Here is a 26,912-nt window from a genome sequence, read left to right as displayed (position 1 = left end):
TATATATGTATATGTCTGTGTGTGTATATATATGTGTACATTGAGATGTATAGGTATGTATATTTGCGTGTGTGGACACTACCTTGCTAACGTGGGAGACAGCGACAAAGCAAAATAAAATAATAATAAGAAAATAAAATAAAAATTTCAAGAAATCGGTGTCTAAAGTTTTAGCATACATCTCTGCCCTTTAACTTTTTAGTATTATGTTTTACAGTGACAGTAAAGTATCAGATGTTGATTTAAGCAATTCTATGTAAGAAGGCTCTTGGCTCCCTCCTTTTTCAAGGTCGTCCGACCTTCATCTACCACCTCTCCCTTGGAGTCATCCATCTGCCAGTGAGCAGAACTAGCTTTCATGGCAGCAGCAATCATCTGGAGTTTCTTCTGGGATACATGCTTTCTCCAAATGTTGAACAAACTTCACAAAAGTTGATAAAAAAACAGTGTTAGAAATGTCGACAGTCTTTGCAGATCTTGTTGCCCTTGCGAGCAACATAAGGGTATCCCTGAAAGTTCAGTTTAAATGGTGAAAAAAATTTCTGGTTTATGATAGTCAGCCATCGTATTGTACAGAGTGCATTTTCTCTTTACCATAAATATCAGAGAAAAAAAAATTTGAGGGAAACTTACCTGAAATACAGGTAACATAGTCCTTAAGTCTGTTCCTGGTGCTACCTTGCTAACATAAGGTATGGTGAATAGGTATAGGGTATGATGAATATGTATGAGAAAAAAAGAGTGTGTAGAGAGGGATTATGTAAGGATGTAACTTTGCACTTGTGGAAAATATTATGTGATAATGGCATAATAATTTCCCTCAGTAATCTTAGTTTAATGAAGGACTATGGTAATAATTGATAAATTTACACCAAGCTTATGAAAAATCACCTCCAGTAACCCCATAATATATACTGGTCATTAGATCTCACTTTTTATTTGGTGTAAAAGGTGTAAGATTTCTAAATAGATTCATGTTATTCACCGATAACGAAGTAAGATTGTGAATGAAATAAGCATCATTTTCAGTATGAAAAAACAAATTCAATTTTTTCCCTACAACTGCCAGTAAACAGTAAAGAGGTTACAATAGTAAGAGACTTCAACAGTCCCAACATAAACTGGAATACATTAACAGGTGACCAAGAGGGAATGAGACCAATGGAACTGATTGAAGATGCTTTTCTAGAACATTTGATTAAAAAACCTACTTGAGGTAAAAACATATTTGATCTTGTCCTCACCAGTGACACAGACTTAATCAGCTCGTGAAGTAGATGAAAGTTTGTCAAACAGTGATCTCACTTTGATTAGATTAAAGATAAATTTTTTTTTTTTTTTTTTTATATACTTTGTCGCTGTCTCCCGCGTTTGCGAGGTAGCGCAAGGAAACAGACGAAAGAAATGGCCCACCCCCCCCCATACACACGTATATACATACGTCCACACACGCAAATATACATACCTACACAACTTTCCATGGTTTACCCCAGAACGCTTCACATGCCTTGATTCAATCCACTGACAGCACGTCAACCCCGGTATACCACATCGCTCCAATTCACTCTATTCCTTGCCCTCCTTTCACCCTCCTGCATGTTCAGGCCCCAATCACACAAAATCTTTTTCACTCCATCTTTCCACCTCCAATTTGGTCTCCCTCTTCTCCTCGTTCCCTCCACCTCCGACACATATATCCTCTTGGTCAATCTTTCCTCACTCATTCTCTCCATGTGCCCAAACCACTTCAAAACACCCTCTTCTGCTCTCTCAACCACGCTCTTTTTATTTCCACACATCTCTCTTACCCTTGCGTTACTCACTCGATCAAACCACCTCACACCACACATTGTCCTCAAACATCTCATTTCCAGCACATCCATCCTCCTGCGCACAACTCTATCCATAGCCCACGCCTCGCAACCATACAACATTGTTGGAACCACTATTCCTTCAAACATACCCATTTTTGCTTTCCGAGATAATGTTCTCAACTTCCACACATTCTTCAAGGCCCCCAGAATTTTCGCCCCCTCCCCCACCCTATGATCCACTTCCGCTTCCATGGTTCCATCCGCTGCCAGATCCACTCCCAGATATCTAAAACACTTCACTTCCTCCAGTTTTTCTCCATTCAAACTCACCTCCCAATTGACTTGACCCTCAACCCTACTGTACCTAATAACCTTGCTCTTATTCACATTTACTCTTAACTTTCTTCTTCCACACACTTTACCAAACTCAGTCACCAGCTTCTGCAGTTTCTCACATGAATCAGCCACCAGCGCTGTATCATCAGCGAACAACAACTGACTCACTTCCCAAGCTCTCTCATCCCCAACAGACTTCATACTTGCCCCTCTTTCCAAAACTCTTGCATTTACCTCCCTAACAACCCCATCCATAAACAAATTAAACAACCATGGAGACATCACACACCCCTGCCGCAGACCTACATTCACTGAGAACCAATCACTTTCCTCTCTTCCTACACGTACACATGCCTTACATCCTCGATAAAAACTTAAGATAAATTTAGATTATGAAATAAATGAAAACAGACTCTTGATCCCAGATTACAGGCAAACAGATTTTGAAAACAGACACAAAATTCGCAGTATCAATTGGAAAAAACTTCTTGATGTTTACACAGTAGAGAAAATGTGGAATAATTGTAAAAGCACACTACTTGAGATTGAAAATAAACATATTGAATGAATTACAAAGAAAACTTACAATATTTCAAAACCATCATGGATGCCAAAAGAAGAAAAGATTAGAAATTCAAATCTATGGGAACTGATGAGAATTGTCTGGAATTATTCAATATCCAAAGAAAGTGTAAGAAGGGCAAAAGATAAGAGTAAACACATGGAAGAAAAAAGAATTTCCTTGAAAGTTAAGAATAATCCTAAGGAATCCTTCAAATATATAAGATAAAAGAAGACAGTAAATGAAGGAATAGGACCTTTACAAAATGAAGATAACACACTAACTACTGATGACAAGAAAAAGGGTACCATATTAAATTTTTCCATTAACTCCATATTCATAGTTGAAGAAACATCTCGAATACTGCAACCAATGAAAATGTTTCAAGTATCTGATGAAAAAGAGTTGAAGGTTAGAGAATATATATCTATGAAGTACTTAAACACCTGGACTAATTAAATATTAACAAATTCAACAGCCCCAATAATATAGCTCCAAGATTTTTAAAAGAGGTCAGGAGACAAAAATATTCATTTAATCTCTGTCGGATGGTCAGATGCCAGCTAACTAGAAACTAGCAAATATTACTCCATTATGTAGAAAAGGAGGGAAAAAGTGTACCTTGAACCACTGCCCAATTATTCTTACATCAGTTTTAGGTAGAATGGTGGAAAAAATAATGAGATAAAATTGTCAAGTTTCTAGATCACAGAATTGTATCAAACAACCAACACAGTTTCCACAATAGAAGATCCTGCCAGACAAATTTGCTTGAATTTTTCAATGTTATTAATATTTATCAGAATTGGGATGAAAAACTACTGTCTGATGTAATTAGATTACCTAAAGACTTTTGATAAAAAACTCACAAGACTTTTCCATAAACTCAAAGCATAAGGAGTTGGTGAAGAACTCTGTTCATGGATCATGAGACTAGCTTACCGAAAGAAAGCAGTTTTTAGTATTAAACAGTGAAGCCTCAGATTGGCTAGACGTAACAAGTGGTGTGCCACAGGGGTTGGGCCTGGGCCCAGTTCTTTTCATAATATTCATTAATGACCTAGATCTGGGTTTCATATCTAAGATCTCCAAATTTGCTTACAGTACTAAACTAGGAAGTTGAGCTGTAAACAGGCAGTACTGTGAAATTATTTAAAGAGATCTTAACTTACTAGCAGAGTGATAGACAGATGGCAAATGAAGATAATGTAGCCAGGTGTAAAGTTATGCAATTTGGAGACACGAAAATATGTTACAACCACAAACTACTCAGAAACTCTCTAAATAGTGTAAATGAAGAAAAGGACCTTAGAGTTATGATAAGCAACAAACTGAAGTACACAAGAGAGTGTCAAGCAGCATGTAAAAAAGGCAACCAAATGTTAGGTTTCACATCCAGGAACATAGATTACAAGACACCAGAAACGATTCTCACATATTGTAATTCACTATTAATACCACACCTTGAATATGCAGTCCAGTTTTGGTCCCCAAACTATAAAAAAGATGAGGGAAAATCAGAGCAAGTACAAAGACATGCAACAGAATTAATCCCATCCCCTAGAAATACGGCTTACAAATAGGCTAAAACAATTGGATCTCTTCTCCCCTATAAAAATAGACTTTGCAGCAACTATCCAGGTGTTCAAAATTCTGAACAAATTTGATAAAGTAAATCACAAACATCTTTTCAAAATACAAAAAAATATGGTTATCAGGACAAATGGAATAGAACTCAAAGCTAAAAGATGTAGTATGGACGTGGAAAAAAGCTGCTTTTCCTATAGGTTTGTCAAGCACTGGAATGAATTACTGTCAGACGTAATGAATGCCAAGACTAAGGATACCTTCATAAGTCGTTGAGACAAATATTTTATAAATTCAGGTGTACTTTGAGAAAATTCCAGGAATAAACTGTTTAAACAACAGTGGTAATGGGGATGGTAGAATGCTAATAATGTGCTGAGCAGAATTACATCTTGTTACTTTTTTTGCCAGACAACCCAATTGTGGGCCAATTAGGCCTAATGTTGTTTGTCTTTCTGATGTAAACTAAATTTTAGTGTGAAAAATGTTGTATTTCTAGATATATTTTTGTTATTTACCTCTAACACTGTAACTGTGTATGAAATAATAGTATAGAAGGGCAACAGACTTGGCAGAAACAAAGAGGTGTTACATCCATGTCTTCCTTTCTTACCATGAGCTGTCAAAGATGTCAGTCACACCACCTCTAGGGTATCACTTACCACAAAACCACATATTCATACTTGTTTGCTGATCATCCATTTCAGATGCCACCCTGCCCTACAGGAAACAACATAAATGTATGAAAGAAGACATAAATGGTAACATATACATTCCTTTTCTCTCCCCCACACCTGTTTGCTGCCCCAAGTATCATGCAAAGAAAGGCTATGTACGCTCACATCCATTCTCGAGTTGCCATGTATAATTCACCAAAACCATAACCCACTACCCACATCCAATCCCCCCTGACCTTTCCTTGGTTTTCCTCTGATGTTTCACATGCCCTGGTTCAGTCCGTCGATAGCATGTTAACCCTAGTATACCACATCATTCCAGTTCACTCTATTCACCCTTTTGCAGAAGAGGGTGTATTGAAATGGTTTGCTCACATGGAGAGAATGAATGAGGAAAGATTGACAGAGAGGATATATGTGTCAGAGCTGGAGGGGACAAGGAGAGGTGGGAAACCAACTTGGAGGTGGAAGGATGGGGTGCAAAAGAATTTGAGCAATCGGGGCCTGGACATACAGGAAGGTGAAAGGTGTGCAAGGAATAGAGTGCATTAGAATGATGTGGTATACTGGGGTCAACATGCTGTCAATGGATTGAACCAGGGCATGTGAAGCATCTCGGGTAAACCATGGAAAGTTTTGTGGGGCCTGGATGTGGAAAGGGAGCTGTGTTTTCGGTGCATTACACATGACAGCTAGAGACTGAGTGTGAACAAATGTGGCCTTTTTGTCTTTTCCTGGCACTACCTTGTTGGAGGGGGGATGCTGTTTCATCATACAAGAAGGGGAGGGTTTCCAGATCCCGCTCTTGCTCCCACCTCCTTTAGTTGCCCCCTATGACGTGGGGAATACATGGGAAATATTCCTTCTCCCGTGTTGATTGGTTGGTAAGGATATACACTGTATTTTATGGATCATGATGAAATGCCTGGGGATTGGCAGATTGCATGTATAGTCCATTGTACAAAGGCAGAGGGGATAAAAGTTTAAACTATGGGAGCAAAAGTTTGTTGAGTATCCCTGGAAAATTTTATGGGAGGGTATTGATTGAAAGGGTGAAGGCATGTACAGAGCATCAGACTGGGGAGAAACAGTGTGGTTTTAAAATTGGTAGAGGATGTTTGCTTTGAAGAATGTGTGAGAGATATACTTAGAAAAACAAATTGATTTGTATGTGGCATTTATGGATCTGGAAAAGGCATATGATAGGGTTGATAGAGATGCTTTTTGGAAGGTCATAAGAATATATGGCATGGGAGCTAAACTGTTAGAAGCAGTGAGAAAATTTTATACAGGTTGTAAGGCATGTGTAGGAATAAGAAGAGAGGAGAATGATTGGTTCCAAGTGAAGGTTCATGTGTGGCAGGGGCATGTGTTGTCACTATGGCCATTTAATTTGTTTAAGGATGGGATGGGGAAGGAAGTGAATGCAAGAGTCTTGGAGAATGGTGCAAGTATATTTAGTCCCAAAGGGTTGGGCTGTATGTGGAATACGAGTCAATTGTTGTTTGCCGATGATGCAGCGCTGGTAACTTAATTGAATAGGAAACTACAGAAGTTAGTGACTGAGTTTGGAAGAGTGTGTGAAAGGAGGAAGTCAAAAGGAAATGTTTATTAAAGCAAAGTTATTAGGTTCAGCAGTGTAATGGGACATGTTAGTTGAGGTGCAAGTTTGAATGAAGAAGTTTTTGAGGATGTGAAGTACTTTAGATACTTTAAAGCATACATAGCAGCAAATGGAACCATGGAAGTGGAGGTGAGCCATACAGTGGGTGAAGAGGCAAAGGTTCTGAGAGCATTCTAGAATGTGTGGAAATAGAAGTTGTTATATGTGAGGGCAAATATGGGTATGTTTGAAGTTATAGTGGTCCCAGCTATGTTGTATGGATGTAAGACGTGGTCTTTGGGTGAAGATCTACAGAGGAGGGTGGATGTGTTGGAAATAGAATGTTTGAGGACAACATTTGGTGTAAGATGGTGTAATTAAGTAATAAAAGGGTAAGAAAGTTGGTGATAAAGAGAGCCTGGTTGAGAGAGCTGAAGAGAATGTGTTGCTGTGGTTTGGACACATGGAGAAAATGAGTGAGTAGAGGTTGCCAAAGAGAATACATGTGTCAGAAGTGGAGGGGACAGTGATAACAAAAATAATGATTTATATCATTGTTGACATGTGAAGCTTAAGAACAACTGAGAAGTTTAAATGTTAAGAAGAAATATAATTATTGGACCACTATTCACTGAAATTTTTTTCCCATATAACCTAAGTTTTAGTGCATAACTCAATAAGTGATTTAAAATTTTCATCAATCAATTTCTTATTCTTCAGGCTGCAGCTAAGAGGCAAGCAGAAATGGAAGAAAGACAGGAAAGAGAAAGAGCAGAATCACTCAAGCAACAAGAGGAGGCATTCAAAGAGGTGTGTATATCTGTTTTCTCAGACCTCCCTTACACATAATTACCCCTGCCACAAACTGACATTCACTGAGAACCAATCACTCTCCTCTCTTCCTACTCGTACACATGCCTTACAATCTTGATAAAAACTTTTCACCGCTTCTAACAACTTGCCTCCCACACCATATATTCTTAATACCTTCCATAGAGAATCTCTGTCAACTCTATCATAAGCCTTCTCCAGATCCATAAATGCTACATACAAATCCATTTGCTTTTCTAAGTATTCTCACATACATTCTTCAAAGCAAACACTTCTTCATCCCACCACTCACTACCCTTTCTAATCTGCCCACCTCCCACGCTTCTCATGCCACAAGCATCTTTTGTGCAAGCCATCACTGCTTCCCTAAATACATCCCATAACTCCCCCACTCCCCTTACATCCTTTGTTTTCACCTTTTTCCATTCTGTACTCAGTAGTCTCTCCTGGCACTTCCTCACACAAGTCTCCTTCCCAAGCTCACTTACTCTCACCACTCTCATCACCCCAAAATTCTCTCTTCTTTTCTGAAAACCTCTACAAATCTTCACCTTTGCCTCCACAAGATAGTGATCAGACATCCCTCCAGTTGCACCTCTCAGCACATTAACATCCAAAAGTTTCTTTCACACACCTATCAATCAACACATAATCCATTAACACTCTCTGGCCATCTCTCCTACTTACATATGTACACTTATGTATATCTCTCTTTTTAAACCAGTTATTACCAATCACCAGTCCTTTTTCACCACAAAAATCTACAAGTTCTTCACCATTTCCATGTACAACACTGAACACCCCCCATATACACCAATTATTCCCTCAACTGCCACATAACTCACCTTTGCATTCAAATCACCCTTCACTATAACCCGGTCTCGTGCATCAAAACTACTAACACACTCACTCAGCTGCTCCCAAAACACTTGCCTCTCATGATCTTTCTTCTCATGCCCAGGTGCATATGCACCAATAATCACCTATTTCTCCCCATCCACTTTCAGTGTTACCCATATCAATCTAGAGTTTACTTTCTTACACTCTGTCACATACTCCCACAACTCCTGTTTCAGGAGTAGTGCTACTCCTTCCCTTGCTCTTGTCCTCTCACCAACCCCTGACTTTACTCCCAAGACATTCCCAAACCACTCTTCCCCTTTACCCTTGAGCTTCGTTTCACTCAGAGCCAGAATATCCAGGTTCCTTTCCTCAAACATACTACCTATCTCTCCTTTTTTCTCATCTTGGTTACATCCACACATATTTAGACACCCCAATCTGAGCCTTCGAGGAGGATGAGCACTCCTCACGTGACTCCTTCTTCTGTTTCCCCTTTTAGAAAGTTAAAATACATGTATATATTTATTTATATTTTACTGTATGTTGTTGCTGTCTCCCGCGTTAGTGAGGTAGCACAAGGAAACAGACGAAAGAATGACCCAAACCCCCCCATACACATTTATATACATAAACGCCCACACACGCACATATACATTTCATTGTATACATACATATACATACACATGTATATATTCATACATGCTGCCTTCATCTATTCCCGCCGCCATCCCACCACACATGAAATGACATCCTCCTCCCCTGCATGTGTGCAAGGTAGCGCTAGAAAAAACAACAAAGGCCACATTTGTTCACATTCAGTCTCTAGTTGTCATGTGTAATGCAACAAAACCACAGCTCCCTTTCTACGTCAAGGCCCCACAAAACTTTCCATGGTTTACCACAGATGCTTCACATGCCCTGGTTTAATCCATTGACAGCACATCGACCTCAGTATACCATATCGTTCCAATTCACTCTATTCCTTGCACGCCTTTCACCCTCCTGTATGTTCAAGCCCCGATCGCTGAAAATCTTTTTCACTCCATCCTTCCACCTCCAATTTGGTCTCCCACTTCTCCTTGTTCCCTCCACCTCTGACAGTCTTTCCTCATTCATTCTCTCCATGTGACCAAACCATTTCAATACACCCTGTTCTGCTCTCTCAACCACTATTTTTATTGCCACATATCTCTCTTACCCTTTCTTTACTTCCTCGATCAAACCACTTCACACCATATATATTGTCCTCAAACATCTCATTTCCAACACATCCACCCTCTCTGCACAACCTTATCTATTGCCCATGCCTCACAACCATATAACATTATTGGAACCACTATTCCTTCAAACATACCTATTTTTGCTTTCCAAGACAACGTTCTCGCCTTCCACACATTCTTCAACGCTCCTAGAACCTTTGCCCCCTCCCCCACCCTGTGACTTACTTCCGCTTCCATGGTTCCATTGGCTGCTAAATCCACTCCCAGATATCTAAAACATTTCACTTCCTCCAGTTTTTCTCCATTCAAACTTACCTCCCAGTTTGCTAGTCCCTCATCCCCACTGAACCTAATAACCTTGCTGTTATTTACATTCACTCTCAGCTTTCTTCTTTCACAACCTTTACCAAACTCAGTCACCAGCTTCTGCAGTTTCTCACCCGAATCAGCCACTAGCGCTGTATCATCAGCGAACAACTGACTCACTTCCCAAGCCCTCTCATCCACAACAGACTGCATACTTACCCCTCTCTCCAAAACTCATGCATTCACTTCCCTAACAACCCCATCCATAAACAACTTAAACAGACATGGAGACATCACACACTCCTGCCGCAAACCGACATTCACTGGGAACCAATCACTTTCCTCTCTTCCTACTCGCACACATGCCTTATTTTTTTTTTTTTTCATACTATTTGCCATTTCCCGCGATAGCGAGGTAGCGCTAAGAACAGAGGACTGGGCCTTTGAGGGAATATCCTCACCTGGCCCCCTTCTCTGTTCTTTCTTTTGGGAAAAAAAAAAAGAAAAAAAAAACATGCCTCATATCCTCGATAAAAACTCTTCACTGCTTCTAGCAACTTACCTCCCATACCATATACTCTTAATACCTTCCACAGAGCATCTCTATCCATAAATGCTACATACAAATCCATCTGCTTTTCTAAGTACTTCTCACATACATTCTTCAAAGCAAACACCTGATCCACACATCCTCTACCACTTCTGAAACCACATTGCTGCTCCCCAATCTGGTGCTCTGTACATGCCTTGTACCTCTCAATCAATACCCTCCCATATATATATAATTTCCCAGGAATACCCAACAAACTTATACCTCTGTAATTTGAACACTCACCTTTATCCCCCTTGCCTTTGTACAGTGGCACTATACATACATTCCACCAATCCTCAGACACTTCACCATGAACCATACATACATTGAGTATCCTCAGCAACCTCTCAACAACACAGTCACCCCCTTTTTTAATAAATTCCACAGCAGTACCATCCAAACCTGCCACCTTGCCAGTTTTCATCTTCCACAAAGCTTTCATTACCTCTTCTCTGTTTATCAAATCTTTCTCCCTGACCCTCTCACTTTGCACACCACCTTGACCAAAACATCCTATATCTGCTACTCTATCATCAAACACATTCAACAAACCTTCAAAATACTCACTCCATCTCCCTCTCACTTCACTACTACTTGTTATTACCTCGCCATTTGCCCCCTTATATTTATATTCTATAATTATTATACTTTGTCGCTGGTCTCGTACTTAGCGAAGTAGCACAAGGACTCTCCGATGCTATCAAAACCCTTCCATCATCACTCGATTGTGCTTAGTACTCTTACCATGTTTCATAGTTTTTCTAATTGTCATTTGCTTCTTGGAATCGCTGTCTATATAGAATTACAATATTTTCTTCCAGTGCTTCGTTGTATCATAAACAGTTGATGAACCAATACTGTATATGTCAAACAGCTTATGCACCGAAACACCACAGTCCATTTTTTTCAACAGTTCTTTATCTTGGATCAATATAGACTTGTGTTTACATTTGACACCACGACTAACACTCTCATATGTCTTAGAAGCTATAGCTAGGGTTGAATTTAAGCAAAACAAGCTAAGAATCTCACAGAATTGCTGTATCACCACCAACAAACAAGTGCAGTGTAAAGAATGTAAATAAGCATGCCCTACACACAACACCATCTGTGACCACCCAGTAAACAAGTCTGGTGGTCGCAGTAATACCAAGTCCCATCACATAATTTTGTCTGGACTAAAGGAGGTGCCGAACCATCAATTGCCGGAAATTCGATGATGTACCTCTACTGGCTTTTTGAGCATTGAAAGTTAACCAAGATGAGTCACTTTTTTTATTATAATTATTATTATTTTTTTTTAAGCAAAAGTGGAGGCAGTGTTACCAAAGCCTGCTTGACTTTGACAGCATTGCATCCATCTAGTGTGGCAGGTAAATTTACAGCCTTTTATAGTTTTCCTGTTATGAAAAATATTATTAATGTATCACGTTGATTATAACAAGAAAACATTTATTACATAAAACAATATTGATCAGCAATCAAGTTTTTGATATAGGCAAAATAAACAATAAAATGAGCTTGGTGGCAGCTCACTTTACACTCGTGCTTTAATATTGCACTTTTGCTCAATACATGGTGAAACATATGTAAAGCTTTAACACATTATTAGAGTGAACTTAAAGGATTAGAAAAATATTTCTTTAGTGGTTTTTATGAGTTTTATGAGTAAAACTGTAAGTGAGCTTGGGAAGGAGACTTGTGTGAGGAAGTACCAGGAGAGACTGAGTACAGAATGGAAAAAGGTGAGAACAAAGGACAAAAGGGGAGTGGGGGAGGAATGGGATGTATTTAGGGAAGCAGTGATGGCTTGTCCAAAAGATACTTGTGGCATGAGAAGCGTGGGAGGTGGGCAGATTAGAAAGGGTAGTGAATGGTGGGATGAAGAAGTAAGTTTATTAGTGAAAGAGAAGAGAGAGGCATTTGGACAATTTTTGCAGGGAAATAATGCAAATGAGTGGGAGGTGTATAAAAGAAAGAGGTAGGAGGTCAAGAGAAAGGTGCAAGAGGTGAAAAAGAGGGCAAATGAGAGTTGGGGTGAGAGAGTATCATTAAATTTTAGGGAGAATAAAAAGATGTTTTGGAAGGAGGTAAACAAAGTGTGTAAGACAAGGGAACAAATGGGAACATCAGTGAAGGGGGCTAATGGGGAGGTGATAACAAGTACTGGTGATGTGAGAAGGAGATGGAGTGAGTATTTTGAAGGTTTGTTAAATGTGTTTAATAATAGAGTGGCAGATAACGGGTGTTTTGGTCGAGGTGGTGTGCAAAGTGAGAGGGTTAGGGAGAATAATTTGGTAAACAGAGAAGAGGTAGTAAAAACTTTGCGGAAGATGAAAGCTGGCAAGGCAGCAGGTTTGGAAGGTATTGCAGTGGAATTTATGAAAAAAGGGGGTGACTGTATTGTTGACTGGTTGGTAAGGTTATTTAATGTATATATGACTCATGGTGAGGTGCCTGAGGATTGGCAGAATGCTTGCATAGTGCCATTGTACAAAGGCCAAGGGGATAAGAGTGAGTGCTTAAATTACAGAGATATAAGTTTGTTGAGTATTCCTGAGAAATTATATGGGAGGGTATTGATTGAGAGGGTGAAAGGCATGCACAGAGCATCAGATTGGGGAAGAGCAGTGTGGTTTCAGAAGTGGTAGAGGATGTGAGGATCAGGTGTTTGCTTTGAAGAATGTATGTGAAGAAATACTTAGAAAAGCAAATGGATTTGTATGTAGCATTTATGAATCTGAAGAAGGCATATGATAGAGTTGATAGAGATGCTCTGTGGAAAGTATTAAGAGTATATGGTGTGGGAGGCAAGTTGTTAGAAGCAGTGAAAAGTTTTTATCAAGGATGTAAGGCATGTGTACGTGTAAGAAGAGAGGAAAGTGATTGGTTCTCAGTGAATGTTGGTTTGCAGCAGGGGTGCATGATGTCTCCATGTTTGTTTAATTTGTTTATGGATGGGGTTGTTAGGGAGGTGAATGCAAGAGTTTTGGAAAGAGGGACAAGTATGCAATCTGTTGTGGATGAGAGAGCTTGGGAAGTGAGTCAGTTGTTGTTCGCTGATGATACAGTGCTGGTGGCTGATTAGGTTGAGAAACTGCAGAAGCTGGTGACTGAGTTTGGTAGAGTATGTTAAAGAAGAAAGCTGAGAGTAAATGTGAATAAAAGCAAGGTTATTAGGTACAGTAGGGTTGAGGGACAAGTCAGTTGGGAGGTAAGTTTGAATGGAGAAAAACTGGAGGAAGTGAAGTGTTTTAGATATCTGGGAGTGGATTTGGCAGTGGATGGAACATGGAAGTGGAAGTGAATCATAGGGTGGGGGAGGGGGCGAAAGTTCTGGGAGCGTTGAAGAATGTGTGATAGTCGAGAAAGTTATCTTGGAAAGCAAAAATGGGTATGTTTGAAGGAGTAGTGGTTCCAACAATGATATATGGTTCTGAGGTGTAGGCTATAGATAGAGTTTTGCGCAGGAGGGTGGATGTGCTGAAAATGAGATGTTTGAGGACAATATGTGGTGTGAGGTGGTTTCATGGAGTAAGTAATGAAAGGGTAAGAGAGATGTGTGGTGGTGAAAAGAGTGTGGTTGAGAGAGCAGAAGGTGTTTCGAAATGGCTTGGTCACATGGAGAAAATGAGTGAGGAAAGATTGACTAAGAGGATATATGTGTCAGAGGTGGAGGGAACGAGGAGAAGAAGTGGGAGACCAAATTGGAGGTGAAAAGATGGAGTGAAAAAGATTTTGAGTGATCGGGGCCTGAACATGCAGGAGGGTGAAAGGCGGGCAAGGAATAGAGTGAATTGGAACGATGTGGTATACCAGGGTCGATGTGCTGTCATGGATTGAACCAGGGCACGTGAAGTGTCTAGGGTAAACCATGGAAAGTTTTGTGTGGCCTGGATGTGGAAAGGGAGCTGTGGTTTTGGTGCATCATACATGACAGCTAGAGACTGAGTGTGAACGAATGTGGCCTTTGCTTTGTTGTCTTTTCCTAGCGCTATCTCGCGCACATACTGGAGGAGGGGGTTGTTATTTCATGTGTGGCGGGGTGGCGACGGGAATGAATAAGGGCAGATAGTATGAATTATGTACATGTGTATATATGTATATGTCTGTGTGTGTATATATATGTATATGTTGAGATGCATAGGTATGCATATGTGCGTGTGTGGACATGTATGTATATACATGTGTATGTGGGTGGGTTGGGCCACTCTTTCATCTGTTTCCTTGCACTACCTCGCTAACGCAGGAGACAGTGACAAAGTATGATAAAAAGAAAAATGAATATCTTTGAAATTGTATGGTTAAGTACATTTTCTAAAATTTAAAATGTGTATCTTGAGAGCTTTAGAAAGGTAAATTTAGGTGAGCATGTAGCAGTTAATGACTGATCCTTTAAGGACAGGTTTTCCAGGAATATAACCTTATCACTAAGTGCAGGCACCTAGTAGATTATCCTTAGATTGTTTTGCATTTTATTGAGTGTTCTGCCTCATCCTTTTTCAGTTTAGATGGTGAAATGTCTGCAGTGGCAGCTCACTTCACATTCATGCCTTACTTCTGCACATTTTAGTACATTGTTTTGAAGCATCTACAGAACTTTATTGCATTCTTAGAGTGAACATGGTGGATGAAAAATACTTCTGAGGTGATTTTTGTAACTTTTTATATGAAGATATTAGAACTTTCTGTTTCCCCTTTTGTAAAGTTAAAATACAAGGAGGGGAAGGTTCCTAGCCCATGTATGTATATACATGTGTATGTGGGTGGGTTGGGCCATTCCTTCGTCTGTTTCCTTGCGCTACCTCGCTAACGCAGGAGACAGCGACAAAGTATAATAAATAAAAATGTATCTTAGAAATTTATAGGTTAAATGTATTTTTAAACAACTTGAAAAAAATGTTAATTTTTTTAATTGGAAAGGAAGACATTTTTAAGGTTAATGGTGATAATGACTGATCACTTAAGGTTAGGCAGGTTTTCCAGGAATGTACCCTATCAAAGACTGGAGGCTATGACCACTTAGGGATAGGTTTTCCAGGAATGTAACTTGTCACAGAGTAGAAGCTTTTAGTATATTATCCCTTGCAGTGTTTAGCATTTTCTTAAAAGGTGCTGTCTCATTCATTTTCACATTATCACTTATGGTTTTTCCATTCATTATATTAATGTTATGAACAGAATTTTTATTTTTGCAAGGCTCTTTACCTTGACTGTTACAGGCTGTTAGAGCATCACTTGAAACTGACATACCTGAGGAGCCTAGTGCAGATTGTCCATATCCTGTAGCTACATTACGTTTCCGGATACCTGGTGGTGAAACTTTCACTCGAAATTTCCTTGCAAGTACCCCCCTCCAGGTTAGTACAAGTTTCTTCTGTGTGATTGTTTATGCAGTGATTGTTTGGCTGTCTTCCCAGATAGACAAATGGCATGATCTAACTTTGCACTAAAGTCTGTACCTTTTTACCTTCCTGCCTCAGAATCCCCATCTCTAGGGTTCCTGCAGTGCTTAGGAAACCAGCTATGTCCACTGGGTGGGACCAAAAGTTAAGAAATGTGCTAATTTGGAATATATGTCTTTTTGGGTGTGAACAAGACAACTGAAGAATAAGAGTTTAGTGTCTTCAATGTGGAAGTTTTATCTTGGGCACAAAGGGTCTTGTGGTATGTGGAATTGATGATCATAGCTTTTAAGAGATAGATGGTATCCAGAATACTCAAGAGAAAGGATAACTTGTACATGCCTGGTAAGTGTAGCTTCAGATGGTTGCACATGTTGTGGGCTGATGTTTCAGACCGGATTGGATGGGCAGTTGTCAGGTCATTTTGGTGTGTATTTGTTTTCTCAAGGTTGTGCTTGTTAAAGGAGGGGTAACTGTGAATGTAGTTGCTGATGTGTGAAGAAGTATAGATTTTTTATTTCTGCTTGGGGGATTAGTGGTTCAATTTGGAATTATTTGGATGGAAAGGGCATAGGGTTGTTGCAAAAAATCAAATGCTATGTACATTAAGGAGGGATTGTGTGATAGATATAATGGAATGTTTGTGGTTGCCGATTAGCTCGTGATTGTCCTGAGTCTTGAAATGTTTATATTGCTTTAAGAATATGGATTACCAGGTAAATAAAACGTAATTTATTGTGGAGCAGATTAATTGTTCAAAGAGGATGCTAATGGAATCTTGGTCTTGTCCAAATCTGGTGCTGGTAAGGGTTCTGAGGGTATTTGATATGTTTATGGCTATAATATTGATGTTTGTGGTGTGAGAAATGAATGATGCATTTAATACTCAGAGTTTTATTTGTTTTATAGGTTCAAGTTTGATATGAGAGCTAGAGAATGGACATGAGTGAATGTGGACTTTCTTCATCTGTTTAGGATGTTACCTTACAAATGTGGGAAATGGAGATCATGTATGAAAGGCCACATCTGCTCACATCCATACACAATCTGTCATGTGTAATGCACTAAAGCCACAGCTCCCTCTCTACATCCAGGCTTCACAGACCTTTCCATGGTTTACCCCCAGTGTTTCACATGCCCTGGTTCAGTCCATGGAGACACATTGACCCGAGTGTACCACATCGTTCCAATTCACTATATTCCGTGCATGCCTTTCATCCTCCTGCATGTTCAGGCCCTTATTGCTCAAAATCTTTCTCACTTTATCCTTCCACCTCCAATTTGGTCTCCTGCTTTTCCTTGTTCCTCTCCACCTCTGACACATATGTCCTCTTTGTCGACCTTTCCTCACTCATTCTCTCCATATGTCCAAGCCATTTCAGCACACCCTCTTCTGCTCTCTCTCACCCACTTTCTTTTTATTACCAAGCGTCTCTCTTACCCTTTCATTACTTACTTGATCAAACCACCTCACACCACATCTTGTCCTCAAAACATTTCATTTCCAGCACATTCACCCTCCTTTGCACAGCTTTATCTATAGTCCATGCCTCACATCCATATATTGTTGGAACTACAATTCCTTTAGACATTTTTATTTATTTTTTATTATACTTTGTCGCTGTCTCCCACGTTAGCAAGGTAGCGCAAGGAAACAGACAAAAGAATGACCCAACCCACCTACATACACATGTATATACATACACGTCCACACATACATATATACATACCTATACATCTCAACGTATACATATATATACACACCCAGACATATACATATATACACATGTACATAATTCATACTGTCTGCCCCTATTCATTCCCGTCACCACCCACCACACATGAAATGAATACCCCTCTAAACATACCCCTAGATAATGAAACATAATCCTAGATAATCTGACATTCTCACTTTCCACATATTCTTCAGTGCTCCTAGAACCTTTGCCCCCTCCCCCACCTTAAGACTGACTTCCACTACCATGGATCCATTCACTGCCATGTCTGCTCCCAGATATCTAAAGCACTTCACCACCTTCAATTTTTCTCCATTCAAAATAACACCCTAACTAAACACTACTTTAGCCTTGCTGAACTTAATATTCTTGATCTTATTCACATGCACTTTCACCTTTTTTCTTTCACACATTTTTCCAAACTCAGTCACCAACTTTTTCAGTTTCTCAGTTGAATCTGCTACTAGTGCTGTATCTTCAGCAAACAACTACTAACTTCCTAGGCCCTCTCTCCAAGACTCAAGTATAAGTATTTCTCACACACATTCTTTAAAGCAAACACCCGTTCCATACATCCTCTACCATTCCTGAAACCACACTGCTCCTCCCCAGTCCGATGCTCTGTACATGCCTTCACCCTCTCAGCAACTTATCAGTTATAATCAATAAACTTATACCTCTTTAATTTGATGATTCACCTATATACCTCTGTAGTTTGAAGATTCACCTTTATCCCCCTTATCTTTATACAACAGCACTATGCATGCATTCTGCCAATCCTCAGGCATCTCACTGTGATTCATAATACATTGAAAATCCTTACCAACCAATTGACGACAAAGTCATCCCCTTTCTTAATAAATTCGTCAACAGTACCTTCCACTCCAACTGCCCTGCTGCATTTCATTTTACACAGTCTTACACAAGGCTTTCACCACATCTTTCTTCACCAAACCACTCTCCATGACTCTCTCACTTCTCATACCACCTGACCAAAATGCCCTAAATTTGACATTCTGTCATGAAACACGTTGAACAATCCCTCAAAATACTCATTGCATCTCCTCGCTTCATCATTACCTGTTATCACTTGCCCTTTTTCCTCGTTCACCTGTGTTCCCATTTATTCTCGTCTTTCACTTAATATTTATGTCCTTTCAAACTTCATATTCTCCCTTCTTTCACATGCTTTTCCAAACTGAGTCACCAGCTTCTGTAGTTGCTCATTCAAATCTGCCACCAGTGCTATATCATCAGCAAACAACAGCTGACTCACTTCCTAGGCCATCTCATCCTCTCTCCAAGACTCTCATCTTTACCATCCTCACCATCCCATTCATAAGGAAAATGAACAACCATATGACATCACTCACCCATGCCGCAGACCAACCTCCAGTTGGAACCATTTACTTTCCTGTCTTCCCACTCATACACCCTTGATAGAAATTTCTCACTGCTTCTAGCAGCTTTCCTCCCACACCATATATTCTTGAGACCTTCCACAAAGCATCTCTATCACCCCTATCATATGCCTTGTCCAGATCCATAAATGCCTCATACAAGTCCATCTGTTTTCTTAAGTATTGCTCACACATTCTTTAAAGCAAATACCTGATCCTTTTATCCTCAGCAACTCCTGAAATCACACTGCTTCTCCTCAATCTGATGCTCTTTACATGCCAATACCCTCTCAATCATCACCCTCCCATACAACTTACCATGTATACTTGATAAACTTGTACCTCTGTAGTTTGAAAACTCACCTTTATCTCCCTTGCCCATATACAGTGGCTCTATACATGCTTTCCACCAGCACTCAGACACCTCAACATGATCCATACATGCATTGAATTTCCTTACCAATCACTCATGCAACATTGGTGGCATATTTGAGTGAGAATTTGCAAAGTTGGTAACTGAGTTTGGAAGAACGTATGAAAGGAGGAAGTTGAGAGTAGATATGCAAAAGATCAATTTCATTAGATTTAGCAAGGTTGAGGGTCAGGTTAACTTGGGTGTGAGTTTGAATTGAGAAAAATTGGAGGAAGTGAAGTGTTTTACATACCTGGAAGTGAATATGGCTGCAATTGGAACCATGGAAGTAGAAATGAGGCATAGGGTGGGTGAAAGGGCAAAGATTGTGGGAGCTCTGAAGAATGTTTGGAATAAGGGATCATCATCTGGGTAGGCAAAAATGGGTATGTTTGAAGGGATAGTATTCCCAGTAGCATTAAATGGATGCGAGGCATGGGCTGTAGATAAGGCTATAATAGAGGAGGTTGAATGTGTTGGAAATGAAATGCTTGAGAACAGTATGTGGCTTGAGGTGCTTTGATCAAGTAAATAATGAAAGGTAAGAGAGAGAGAGATGTGAGAATAGAAAGAAGTTGCCTTTTCCTGCATCAGTGAGGTAGCACCAGGAACATACAAAGAAATGACAGAAATTGGAGACTGAGTTTTTAAGAGTGTTTGAAAGGAGAAAGTTGAGAGTAAATGTGAATAAAAGCAAGGTTATTAGGTTTAGCAAGGTTGAGGAACAGGATAGTTAGGGTGTGAGTTTGAATGGAGTAAACTTGGAGGAAGTGAAGTATTTTAGATACCTGAGTGTGGACATGGCAGCAAATGGAAATATGGAAGCAGAAGTGAAGGGGCGAAGGTTATGGTAACTTTGAAGAATGTGTGGATAGAGAGAATGTTATTTAGGAGGGCCAAAATGGGTTTATTTGAAGGTATAGTAGTCCCAACAGCATTATATGGATGCGAAGCATGAGCTATAGATAAGGCTGTTGCAGAGGAGGGAGGATGTTTTGGAAATAAAATGCTTGAGGACAGTATGTGGTGTGAGGTGGTTTGATATAAGTATTGAAAGGGTAAGAGAGAGTTCTGGTAATATAAAGAGTGTGATTTAGGGAGCTGAAGAAGCTATGCTCAAATGGTTTGGACATATGGAGAGAGTGTGTGAGGAAAGGTTCACAAAGAGCATGTATGTGTTAGAAATGGAGGGAACAGGGAGTCGAATTGGATATGGAAGGATGAAGGGCAAAAGATTGTGAGCGATCAGGGCCTGAACATGCCGGGTGGTGAAAGGCATGCACAGGATAGAGTGAATTGGAACAATGTGGTATACAGGGGTTGACGTGCTGTCAATTGGTTGAACCAGGGCACGTGAAGCGGTAGGGGTAAACCATGGAAAAGTTTGTAGGTCCTGGTTGTGGATAAGGAACTGTGATTTTCCTTATCCCTGGTAAATATAACAGGTTATAGGGGAGAAAGAATACTGATCATGTATTTCCTGTATTTTGTAGAAGATGGCTGGGAGGGAGGGGCTGGAAATCCTCCCCTCTTGCTTTACTTTCCAAAAGAAGAAATAGTACAAGGTGCTAAAGGGAGGACTTTTTTAATTCTGGGGGTCAGTCATCTGTTCTTGATGCTACCTTACACAGTAAATGATGAACTTGTATATATGTTACTTTATTTTTATAATTGATCGCCGTTTCCTGCGTCAGTGAGGTAGCACCAGGAAACAGACAAAGAAAGACCCATCCACTCATAGACACACATTTATACATACATGTACACATAGATACATATACATATTAATATATACACTTATACATACATACTCATACACAGACATATACTTATATACACATGTACATATTCACACTTGCTTGCCTTCGTCCATTCCCAGTGCAACCCCCTTGCTTCAGCGAGGTAGTGCCAGGAAAACAGACAAAAAAGGCCACATTCTTTCACGCTTAGTCTCTAGCTGGCATGTGTAATGAGCCGAAACCACAGCACCATATCCACATCCAGGCCCCACAGACCTTACCATGGTTTACCTCAGACGTTTCACATGCCCTGGTTCAATCCATTGACAGCACACAGACCCAGGTATACCTCAGCATTCCAGTGTACTCATGTATTCCTTGCATGCCTCACCTTCCTGCATGTTCAGGCCCCAATCACTCAAAATCTTTTTCACTCCATCCTTCCACCTCCAATTTGGCCACCCACTTCTCCTTGTTCCCTCCACCCATAACACATATATCCTCTTTGTCGCCTTTCCTCACTCAGACTCTCCATATGTCCAAACCATTTCAACACACCTTCTTCTGCTCTCTCAACCACACTTTTTTATTAACACACATATCTCTTACCCTTTCATTACTTACTTGATCAAACCCCTCACACCACATATTATCCTCAGACATTTTATTTTCAACACATCATCCCTTCTCCATGCAATCCTATCTATACTATAGCCCATGCCTCACAACCATATAATATTGTTGGAACTACAATTCCTTCAAACAAGCCCATTTTTGCTCCGAGATAACATTCTCTCTTTCCACACATTCTTCAGTGCTCCCATAACCTTCGCCCCCTCCCTCACCCTATGACTCACTTCTGCTTGCGTGGTTCCATATGTTGCTAAGTCCACTTCCAGATATCTAAAACACTTCACTTCCTCCAATGTTTCTCTATTCATACTCACATCCTAACTAACTTGTCCTTCAACCCTACTGAACCTTAAAACCTTGCTCATATTCACATTTACTCTCAACTTTCACCTTTCACAGTAGGAGGATGCAGACTTGGATGAACCAAGAGAGATTTGCATCAATTGTGAGATGGAGATGAAGAAAATGCATTTGTTTTCACAGAGTGTGGTGCAAAACAATGAGTACAGATTTAGGTAGCAAGATAGTGTTGTTTACATCTGATATTGTACAATAAGAGTTTTATATTCTTCAGTACTTATTGTATTCAGCATATCTCAAGTTTCATGTTGATTAGTGACTGGCTAAGCTGCTTAACCAGAACCATACTAAACAACTTTACAATAAAATTTCCAAAAATGTGTGACAGCTGTAATCAATAAAGTTTAATATCCTGCTCTTTTATACATTTTGATAGAGGTCCAGCATCAGATATTCCTATCTATTGTTTTAACAGGTGCTGCTCAACTTTCTGCATGTGAAGGGTTATCCTGCTGATGAATACAAGTGTCTACAGTCTTGGCCACGGAGAGATGTAAGTACCTCACAAAATGAGCGAAGATGACACCTTACATTAATTTGTATAATATGTTACGTTTTACAGAGCATATGAACTTTGAAGACATGATGCAATTCCCCCCCTTTCATTATTTCTTTTCTGTAGGTGAGCTCTTTGGATGTGTCCAAGACCTTGATGGAGTACAAGCTATATCCACAAGAAACCCTCAACATAGAAGAACGATGAAGGGTTTTGTAGGATGTCTTTGCCTTGGGAGTGATCGGTACATGTGGTAGGTTCAACTACTGCACCCCACAATCAACACCACCTGTGATTCTTCAAAGGGAGATCCTAGGAAAGGTCCAAATTTGAGGATATCCGGATCAAGTATCCAAGTATTATTAATATGTAAAGTTAGACATTTTAATATGATGTGACTTTATATATATATATATATATTTACTGGCTCATTTTGGACTTGTAAGAAAAATTCTTACGCTGCTGGAAGACTTCCTTAAAATTTTTGGACAACTCTCACTGGATGGATACCTTTTTCACAAGATTTTAAGTGTAGCATTTATTTAATGGAAATTCTTTAATTGTGTACTAAAGTAAATTTTTTATAAAACTGTTAATGATAGTGGAAATTAAGCCCTGATGTGTCAGAGCTGCATTGAAAATGTACTCATGCATATTTATCGTATTACAGCCTATATTTTAAAGTGATGATACATTGTGGAATCACCAGTCTGAAAAAAAGAATTGTGGTAAACATATGGGATGAAAGTATTCTTTGATTCCAGTCATTTGAGTGTAGAATATTACTTTCAAACCTATTATTTATCACAAAAGTTAGTTGAAATCTGGTTAAATTACAGATGTATAAGCATGTTTTATATTTTAGAGAAGAAACATGTTTGTCAGTCAGCATTTTTTACACAACCAGGGGTAATATATAACAAAAACTACTTGGTGTTTTAGAATGGTACACATAATTATAGTAATGTATATTGTATGCAAAGTGTAACCTGATAGAGGAAGTAAAACCCTGGCATACTGGAAAAATTGGGAGAAGAGCCCATAAGGTAAATATACTGGAATAACTGGGAGAAGATCCTTATAGGTAATTACAGTTGAAGAATAGAGGAAGATGCCATCAGGTAATCAAAGAGAAATTACTGGGGAAAGATCCCTTCAGATAATTGTACTGGGATGATTGGAGGAGGATTGTATTTATCTTCTTAATCTAATTTTTCTATAATTTTCTTAGTAGCATTCTACCTGATAATTCCCCCTTGCAGTACCAAAAGTGATAACAGAGGGCTAAAAATGTGATACAGACTATAAAGATGATAGAAAAAATTATGAATGGGTATTCTCCAAAGATTTATTTATTATTTGGTTGATACATTATATATAGAATAATAGATGAATAAATAATACATACTGTAATGATTTCATGCAATACATTAAAATGAACACACATTAAATATGGAAATTATCACTCCTAGCAGCTATCTAGGGACCTTATTTATCAGTATCTTAAGATCAAATAAGCCTGTCATACATCAAGAAGAGGGAAAAGCAGTTGGTGAGATTTTCATACTTTGATTACTCTCCTTCTTTTATAAGTTATTTTGATGATATAATCATGTAGGAATATAATTCATTTTTGGTGTTTTACTTGGTATGGAAAATATGGATTTCACAAGGAATTTTTCATTTGTACATTTCCCAAAATACTAGATTGCTTTTTTTTTTAATTTAGATATTGCTCACACCTAAATTATTTTGGTTTCAAGGATATTTCAGACCTGGTTTGGTTTGATGCAATCCCCAACCCCTTATTTGGAGCTTCACCTTTATTCTGTAGATTCCATTATATTTCCTTCCATTATACTGGGGTTATACTGTATTGGTTAACACATGTGATGATGGTTGTTATTTGCATCTAGCATAATTGTATCATCAACTTTATTGAAAAGATATACAAAAATGAAAAACTTACCAGACCACACTTACAGATAGAATAACGGACTGCTGGCCAGAGAAGAAAGTACCTGAATCTGACAGCAGCTAAATCTTGATAAAAGTTAAGCACTCATAAAGAAGACTTAATTACATATGTTATTTGACTTCATGTAGCAGTAGTACTAGAAACAATATTTTAAATGTATACAGACATTTTAACTAGAAATATTTTTTTCATCAAACTGTTACAAGGAGTCATTGTTTAAATAGTTATCGTAATTTTCATTATTGTAATGATTTCCCATAGGAACATTTACCATTCCTTGTTTTAGGTGTATTATACCTGATTATACAAGTTAAAAAATGATAACTAAAATTTGTTGGGAGGAATCAGAGTATAAAACTATGAAATTTAGATGTTCATGTTTGACAAATATTTTTTGTACGTTTATAAAATCAAAGGTCAGCATACATATACAGGTATTCAAGCTGCTCAATCTAAAGTTTCAGTAAATGTCAGCAACAAACTTAACTGCACTCATCCAAGGTGCTTACTCATGTTGAGTTTAACCTAATTCCCCATAATCTTGCCCATGTGACTTTTAACACTCCTAATGTTTGTGTGGGTCAGTTCCTGTACCAAGTTGGACATAATGATGTCATCCATTGTTAAGGTATATTGCTATAAGAGACGGCACCATACACCTTTGTATATCATGGTATGGGTACAACAGTGACTAAGAATTAGTTATTGAGTGCCCAAGTGTTGCAAATTTTATATTAGGCAGATGTGCAAAAATATGTAGTAACATTGGTATTTGGAGAGGTTTCTCTTTGAACTACCTTGCTTACTTATGTTAGAAACAGGAAATTACAGGACCACTGTTATTTACTGACTTACTTTGGCATTAAATATTCCACTCCCTGTTCATCCTGTTCCCAAGACATTGGCCCCCAAGATTTTTTTTCATAAATGTTGGTTACTGCACCTATTCAGGCTTCAGTTTATATTCACATTTTTCACTGGTATGCTCCCTAACTTTGCCCTCATACATTTGTTATAGAAGCATTTTATTTAAGAAAGACCTGTTATTGAATTATTTTCTTTAATATGTGAAATTATATTGTAATTAGTCTGTAATTAAGTGACTGATTTGATGTTAAAGTTGAAGAAAGACAAGTTAAGTATTTTTTTCACCAATATTGTATAATGTATGCACATGGTGTAGTAGAGAAGTCATAACTAGCACTGATATGAAGTTAAAACTTGTTGGAATGTATTAGAAGCCGAGGTTGTTTCTGTATATGGTTGATATGAGTATAATGGCTAAATGATTAAGATATACAAGTTTTGATAAAATTTGGGAGATTTTGAAATCAGAAAATTAAATATGACCTAAAGTAATAACCAAGTTTTTGTATTTGAAGAGAGGAAATACACAGGGAGAAACATGTATAGTTTTTTGAGAATAAAGGGGTTATAAGGGTATGAACTTTTGGGTAGTTTCCCTTACAATGATGCCGGGACAGAATCTGAGAAAGAAGACAGTGATTGTGAAAAGTAGAGAGATTATCAGAGCTTTGAAGAAAGTTATACAAAAAAGTTATCTATTATAGTGAGGTGAAACAACAACACTTTATTCTAAGTCATCATGGATAGAATGGCATGTAATGTAGACTGATGGGATTGATTTTCCAAGAAGCTGATGATAAGTTTGGAGGATGGATAGTTTGCAAGCTAATGAAATACAATCATTAATGCAAAAGTTTGTAAAACAGACCAAGTTGGTTGTCACTAATGTGGAGAATTGATATATCAGGAATAACCAAAAGTGTTTTTAAGTGAGACAGATGGAAGAAAATACAGACAAAAACCAATGGTACGGTGGTAGGACGGAATGAGGGGGTATATGCATGAAAAGAGTGTCATAGATAAGTAGCAGATGTTATCATAAACTGCAGTGTGTAGAGGAAGATCCTGCATGAGCCACCATTCTGTGAAATGGATGAAGACATACAGGATGACATGTATGAACTATTATGGTCATCATTAAGATGTCACTAAAGGGAGAGCCTAATTTTCTAATGTTCTTCATCTCCCAAATAAGTGAAAAGTTAGGGTAATGTCACTTAGTACACTCCTAAATAGTTTTCCAAACCTTAGGAGTTCCATCATTCCAGTCATAAACAAGAATTGATTCTTGTGTACTATGATTAAGAATGGGAGTATAATATGCTTGAATTTTTCAAATGTGTTTAAAACCAATAAATGCTGAAACTTGACATAATTTTCATGCACCATATACTAATTGCCTTATTTGAATGAACATCATGTTTTTAAGTGAAGTAAAGTTTTGATCTAATAATTCTTTATAAAATGAAAATGTTGGGATTGTGTAAATGACAATATGATGCTAAACCAGAGTCA

At 38.6% G+C, this 26,912-nt stretch overlaps 1 protein-coding gene across 1 annotated transcript in view; it reads left to right on the top strand.

Moving 5' to 3' along the window:
• Positions 1 to 26,912, top strand: part of casp (Fas associated factor casp) — a 174,978-nt gene extending 148,066 nt beyond the window's left edge. Inside the window, exons 13-16 of the mRNA XM_071662658.1 lie at positions 7,300 to 7,389; positions 15,594 to 15,731; positions 22,472 to 22,549; positions 22,679 to 26,912. Coding sequence (XP_071518759.1) covers positions 7,300 to 7,389; positions 15,594 to 15,731; positions 22,472 to 22,549; positions 22,679 to 22,759 — 387 coding nt within the window. The 3' untranslated portion in view covers positions 22,760 to 26,912. The remainder of the gene's footprint in view (positions 1 to 7,299; positions 7,390 to 15,593; positions 15,732 to 22,471; positions 22,550 to 22,678) is intronic.

The sequence above is a fragment of the Panulirus ornatus genome, chromosome 6, assembly GCF_036320965.1.
Source record: "Panulirus ornatus isolate Po-2019 chromosome 6, ASM3632096v1, whole genome shotgun sequence".
Lineage (NCBI taxonomy): Eukaryota > Metazoa > Arthropoda > Malacostraca > Decapoda > Palinuridae > Panulirus > Panulirus ornatus.
The sequence above is the reverse complement of the archived record's forward strand: the minus strand, read 5'-3'. Positions and strand labels throughout refer to the sequence as shown.